This window comes from Liolophura sinensis, chromosome 10, assembly GCF_032854445.1.
Source record: "Liolophura sinensis isolate JHLJ2023 chromosome 10, CUHK_Ljap_v2, whole genome shotgun sequence".
Classification (NCBI taxonomy): domain Eukaryota; kingdom Metazoa; phylum Mollusca; class Polyplacophora; order Chitonida; family Chitonidae; genus Liolophura; species Liolophura sinensis.
In genome coordinates, this window is record NC_088304.1 from 35,530,383 (window position 1) to 35,537,451 (window position 7,069).

Below are 7,069 nucleotides of genomic sequence, written 5' to 3' on the forward strand. Positions count from 1 at the left end.
GAGAAAAACTGAGATTTAACAGATGTGGGCCATGATTCATCTTGATGTGGGAACACGTCACATTTAAGGCATATGTTGTCAGCCTATGTTACAGGATCATATAACAAGTCTAGCAGACTGATAGAAATTATTTTATGCCTCGGTTTTGTTTAACACTAAGTGTTGTTGTCTATACTCTTCGAGGTTTCTCCGGTAGAGGGCGTTTTGAAGTAAAGTTTTAAAAGCTGTCCCAATCGGAAAACCGTGTGATTATCGGTGTTACATGAATAATAAACATACGTATATTATTTTGTAATGATACCATAAGTCTAATCAGTCAGGACAGGCATCATTATGGGATTTTATTGTTTGAGAATCCATTAATAAATATTGTATTATAAACAGGTTGACAAACGTTGTAACCATGGATCACTTAGAGTGACAGTTTATTTAAAAAAACAACATGCTGTGCTCTACTAACCTCGAGTATGGTATTAACAAACAATCCAACAGACCAGCCCTAGTAACAAAATTTGCATCACTATAACCTCGTTGACTTATTTATCAAACCTCATCTAATATCACATCGTTGGTTTTGCCATTGATTAAGACTCAATTACAAAATGTGCAAACTGTTCTGGTTTCGATACTGCGGTTATGAAATCATGGAAGTTGTACTTAACACAGTCTACACACAAATAATGGGAAGTTTAGCGGATAGATTGATTGTGCTGACCAATGAAATCGATTTTTGATTTGCAAAATTAGAGACAAACATGACGTCAAAGCTCTGCATGGTAGGAGAAGAACCTGGCCTTATCGCCACCGAGCTACCAATGAAAATATCACCATGACTCCCTTAGTCTCACGACAGAGCAGAGATGCATCTTGGGAAGGTAACATGTTTTACATAGATTCCAGCGACTCCCTTCAGCAGTTCTAAACAGCACTGAACTAACTTAAGGCTTCGACAACGCGGGGAGCAGCAACACGGGAGCATAACTATACTTGTACAAACGGACAGAAAGCTGTGAGCTTTCCTGTCAGGAAGAATAAGGCGAATGTTTGTAGGAATAAGCGAGTCGTGTAATTTACTCTGGTATATCCGGCTCCCTGGAATTCTTTGAGTACTCGTCAGCAGCTAAGACTATCCTTTCCGCTTATTACCTTCTATGATGTTGAGTTTTGTGGCCAGCCACCTAAACTTGAGTTTCACCTCTTCTTGCATGAGATTGAAGCACATGGCGATTAAGGAAAGGCCGAAGACAAGGTATAAAGTACAAAGGATTGTCTTCTCCTGGTTAGCCCAAGAATTCAGATTTGCTCCCGGAACAAAGTCACCGAACCCAATGGTGGAGAGAGTGATGAAGCAGAAATAGGAGCCAATCAGGTAATCCCAGTTGTCCTCCCACAACGTGAACAGAACAGCGCCCCCAAAGATATAAAGGGACATAACTCCCATTGATATGCAAACTGGAACGCGCACAGGTTCTTCCCGTTCTTCTGCCTCTCGCTGCTCCTCTATAGAGAAAACCCTCTCTGGGTCTCCTTCGTTTAATTTTAACATCTGCTCCTTGGCTTTTTTCCTAATGCTTGAATTCTTTCTCCGCTCGGCTTGTTGTTTGAAGATAGGCCGCTGGGGTAAGAACGTCCATTTTAGGCATCGGCATGTATATTTATAGGTAAACCTAAAACAGTCGCTAAACATTCGGCCAATGTTCGCCAGGCACAGCAGAGTTAATGGAATTCCCAGAAGCGCGTAGAAAATGGTGACCAAGCGGCCGTTCGCTGTTTTGGGGGCAATGTGGCCATAGCCTGAAACAGAAACAGCGCAGAATGAGAGCAAGACAAAAGCAGGACAGATCTCCCATATTTCACACTACTGTCATCGGTATTACTGATCTATCTGTTTCCTTGTTTTTATTTTTTTAAGCTTTAGGGCCTTTTCAGTATTATTAGGTCCTGAATTCTTTTTTAAGAAAGTCTGTACCAATACTTACATGTACCATTAAAAACAATGGGGGATTTGCTAGATAAATGATTTATTTATGTTTTTGAATGATGCTTTACGCCATACCTCATTTATTTCACTGATACGACAACGGCCAGCATTATGGTGCGAGGAAACCGGGCAGGGCCGGGGGAAAACCCATTACCATCTGCATGCTGCTGGCAAGCATTCCACGTACCGTCCGAGAGGAGGCGTGAGCTGGACTTGAACTCACAGCAAGCGCATTGGTGAGAGGCTCCTGAGACATGGCTCTGCAGAAGTTCTCTAACCACCTCGGCCACAGTTGACCCCTTATACAAATGGGCGACAGTTATCAAAATTCAGTATGTTATCAATATCTCTGACACCTACTGAAGGAAACATTAAAGCAAGACATTTTAGGGGTTTTAATGAATCCAACGCATGGAAACCGAGCATTTTCAATGTAAATTTTGATGTGAGAATGTACGCCAGGTAAATTCACTTGTATATCGTGCACGACTTCTCGTTGTACGCTATTTGTGTGTTTTGACATCTATTATGACACACTGTGAACATTTTAACGGTATTCCTTCATTCATCCATTGACTCCCTCGTTCATATTTATACAACAGCTATTTCGAAACATATCAACACAAAATGGAATACACAATCCTTTTTTGGAAAAACACATGCATATACTTGATACCTCACTTGAACGACATGCCGAAGACACCAGAAATGACACCCCACCTCGTGACAGTACATTCACAAAAAGCACCTGAGCAACTGAGAATATTAAATGCTTTAATTTCACCAGAATGTTGAACTGATAGCGATTATTATAGCGGTATCCGTTTACTCTCACACAAATTCATTATAATGGTCAGCAAGCTAGTCGTATATGTGTATGTTATGTACATGTGTTCATGCCAGTCATTATTCCTACGGCGGTACAGAGTCACACGGATTCACGCTGTTGGTAGGACCACTCACAGTACTTTTACATACGGGTTCATGGCATTGATAAGATGGTTAACCGTAAAGTGCCAAACAGGTTCACGACTTTAATTAGTCGGCCAGCCATAAAGTGTTACGTGGGTTCATCACATTGATTAGACGGCTAGCGGTACATTGTACCACGGATCCGTGACATTAATTAGACGACGAGCCCTAAATTATGACAGGGTTTCATGAAATTGATTACAGAGTTAGCAGTATAGTGTCACACAAGTTCATTACATTTTTATTAAACTCTTTGTCGCACAATGTCACACGGATTCATGGTATAGATTGGATGACAGACCGTATAATATGTTTAAAGACACTAGTTCATGACATGGTTTCATGGTTGCATATCTTTATGGTATTATCCACAGAGGCATCCGAATACTGCCACCATATTCAAATTTCAATGGGTTACAAAGTATTGCTACATTGATATACATACATTGTAAGCACACATCGACCATGGTGTACAAATCCATAAATCTTACATCTAACTGCACGTATATAGTTGGAGATTGGAGGTGCGTAAATGATGAGGAATGGCTACCCAGCGTTAAATACCTCCTTGATATAACCTTCCTGTATCATCAGCTGACAACGTGCTTGTCACGTTATTAGATGCGGACTACCATATGTAACACCACCATACCGTACATATAGGCATTACTTGGTCTTCCAGGGTAGTCACAGGTGAGTAACGGTACCAGCATCGTGTCAAACCCGCCAAAGTACAGGGTGGTTATTTAAATATTCATAGAATAATGATAAGTTCATTAGTAATTCTCAAGAATATTTAGCTACGTGTATCCGTCGGTCGGAAGGTCGATCGATTAAACGTTAGCCACTTAACTATTGGCACAAGTGAAAAATTTCATGGGCCACTCTTTCCTGATATCTCTAACATATTAAAGCTTCAGTACGGACGGAAAGCTTTATCCGGTTGAGCCAGTAAGTGTGCTAAAAATTCACAGCAAGAGCATGGCGAAATGACCATATCTTCACGAGTCCGACTATCTACAATAGTCAGGCATAACAGGGTAGTTTATAGTCGAGTGTGTGCTCTTTCCAAGTATGCATGGTACAAGAAATCCATTCTCCCCAGCATCCTCTGTGCGGCGAAGTTTTGGCTTATGTTGTAGCGAATAGACGTCAGTTTTAATGAAAAGCTTCTTTTGAACAGATGTTTATATTAATTGGGTTATCTTTCTCCATGTGTGTGTGACTCATTTGGAAGTTTTTGGTCCACCGTTAACAATCCTCGGTAGGATCAGGTGAGAAACATCATTTGTAGTATTTTTGGCTGAATAATGATGCATTTGTGATTGGTTACATCATTTTATCCTTCCAGAGCACGACCTCAGTTCATAAACCCGGAAAATACTTCAAATATTTCTTACATTACTATCAGAAATGTTCTGTAATAAACAGCCATGCGTGTGGTGAATTTTGAATGAGGTTCAAAATCAGGTGATGATATGTAAGCTGAAGAAGGTCGAGGAATAAGAAACACAGAAAGTGTCTTTCTGGAGACTCTGAATGGATTTCGTACAAACATGGAAGAGACCACGGCTTCTATACTACATATATTATACTAAAATTAAAATTTATATTTGTTTTTGTCCATGGATTAGAACTTAACTAAAGCAGGCATTACCTATTGTCGTTATCACAGTAACAGAGTAAAGAAGCGCTCCGGAGAATGACCACTGTAGGTCGGTGTCGCCATCTTTACCATCCCAGCCCTTCTCCTTCGTCGCCTTGTACACCTCCATCTGGAAATCTGTCAGCATCTCCTCTGCCGCCAGTGTCCAGTTGTCCTTGTACAAAATGTTCAACTCCTCTGTCACGTTCCACAGCTTCTCCACGAAGTATTTCCTTTTAGCAGCCACATTGTTTCTCTGTTTCACCTCGAATGGAGCCTCTAACTCCTTGAAGATGAACCCGCCGGCGATGGAGTAGCCAACCACTAGAGAGCACAGGCCTATGTGAGACACGAAAAATGCGAATGTTTTCCTGCAGCAATTCGCGCACTTCTTTGAGGTAGACGACGAGGACGAAGGCGAGGGCTCCTCGCGATGTTTTTCTTTCTTCTTTTTATTCGGTTTTCCAGCGTTACCATTGTTACTCTGGATTTCACGCCTGCTTCGTCCAATGACGATGTGATTTGATGGCGGATGGACACTTCCGTTTCCGGTATTATCATAGTCACCGTATAACAAGGCATCTTCCACAGGGAATTTATGCATTTTCACCTTCTGATATTAAACAGATCGCTGTCAAATAAGACTAACGAATTTTACACATTTCGCAGAAACATTTACAAAATGACTTGGAAATTCTGATAGTTCCCTGAAATCACATCGTCTGTGTGTTTTGTCGAAAACCAAAGATCGCCATTCTGATGGTCCAGGTTTCGACGCACAACGTATTTCTCCAGGCGGCAACTGAAATAAAATAAGAAAAGAAAATCTATACCTTATCGGCATAAAGTAAACTAAATCATCTAATGAAATATGCACATATGCAAATATTCAAACACCATTTAACTAACACATATTGGGCAATGAGGCAATAAATTGTTAGCGGAAAGAAGAAATTAACCGGCAAGATTTCTACACTGGTACCTTTTTTAATTTTCGCACTGTCACATTTCAATCTGAGACCTGCATCATACTCAGCTACAAACATGGAGATATGTTTTATAACATGCACGTTTTCAGAGTTCCCTGATCAATATTATATAACGATTTCATATCAAGGTTCCGGATGTTTCGATATCTCATTCACAGTACAAAACAGGATCACCTGTGTATGGCGTACAACGCCTTGGTTGTGATACTCTTGGCATCATCGGGTCAATAAAGAGAACGTCGCACAATCTACATTAAAGTGTAGCTGATGTGAGAATACGACCACCGCTTCTAACAATGTAAATGAGTAACGGTCGATGGAGTGCCTCAGTCTTAGACTATACATATGTATAGATATTCTCATGTTGTCTTGTTTTCCAAACAAAGCGATGCCTTTGTTCGGGTATATTTAAGTCAGTGCACCAGGATCTAGCCGTGTTTTCAACTTCGTGGTTAAGGAGATCGCGGATACAGAAGTGAGTCCGATACCACGTGACTGTATTTCACCAGCTAACGGCATCAGCTATAAATCAACACAGAGCAGCCCTGATAAATCATCCAGCACAGCCTTTACTTATCAACGTAAACAATACAAAGGCTGAGGGAGGTGGGACCAGGCCTTAGACGACTATCCCATGCCTCGTTTCACCACCCTGGGAAATAAACCGATTTCAACCTTCAATCTGGGGTAAGCCCAGTTAGGTCTTCCAGGGAATTTGTTGAATAAATTGGCTCAAAGCGTTTCTCAATACTAGGCAGGTGAACCGCAGAGTTTACAGTGGCCATTTTTCCACGGGTGCAGGAGGAACAAAGGAAAAGCTTTAATAAATGTGTAAACAGGTAAAGAACTGGGCTTACCCCTAAAGGTGATCTATCTTCCGAGTAATTACCCCTGTCAGCAGCACACTACTCCAAACCACCACTACCCCCCCTGCATCGACCCACATTAATTAAGTCAAACGTCAACGGGTAAGTAACGATTTGTTGACGAGAAGAAATGCTGACGTGTGTCTCAGGCATGGGTTGGTGTCAGTTCAACGCTTTGATGACACGCCACTGCGTGTCTGTCTGTCTGTTTTCCGACCCGAAGGTCTCAAACGTTGAGTGTCATTAGTTGCATAAGCGTCATTTTGTGATCTGAATACGACATGTTTACTGTCAAGTGATGTCAATATTTTTTAAAAAGGTGACAATGAATGAATCAGTGTATTTTTTTATCTTTACCACACCCTTTCGAATCAATAAATTAACGATTCATTAAGCCGAACGAATAATATGTCGCTTCCAATAAAACACAATGGGCCAAAGCTTAGATAAATCTGTCTGCACAGAATAGGCGAAAAGAGTATCAAACTACCTCATTTAAGTAAGCCCAACATGGATTCGCGTTTTTTGTTAAAAACACAACAAAAAGGAAAACCACTAGAAACAAATGGCGTTAGTCAACTCAAAAAAACATAAGTGTTCTTGCATCTGAAATTAG

The 7,069-nt window shown here is 40.9% G+C and overlaps 1 protein-coding gene across 1 annotated transcript; it reads right to left on the bottom strand.

Annotated features, from left to right (window-relative positions):
* Positions 1 to 416: 416 nt before the first annotated feature.
* On the bottom strand, positions 417 to 5,894 carry LOC135476755 (two pore potassium channel protein sup-9-like). Its single transcript, XM_064756882.1, has 3 exons — positions 5,762 to 5,894; positions 4,611 to 5,400; positions 417 to 1,794 (listed from the first exon to the last, which is right to left on the bottom strand). Exons 2-3 carry the CDS (start codon positions 5,200 to 5,202, stop codon positions 1,127 to 1,129), a joined length of 1,260 nt encoding a protein of 419 aa, XP_064612952.1. The 5' UTR covers positions 5,203 to 5,400; positions 5,762 to 5,894; the 3' UTR covers positions 417 to 1,126.
* Positions 5,895 to 7,069: the final 1,175 nt, after the last annotated feature.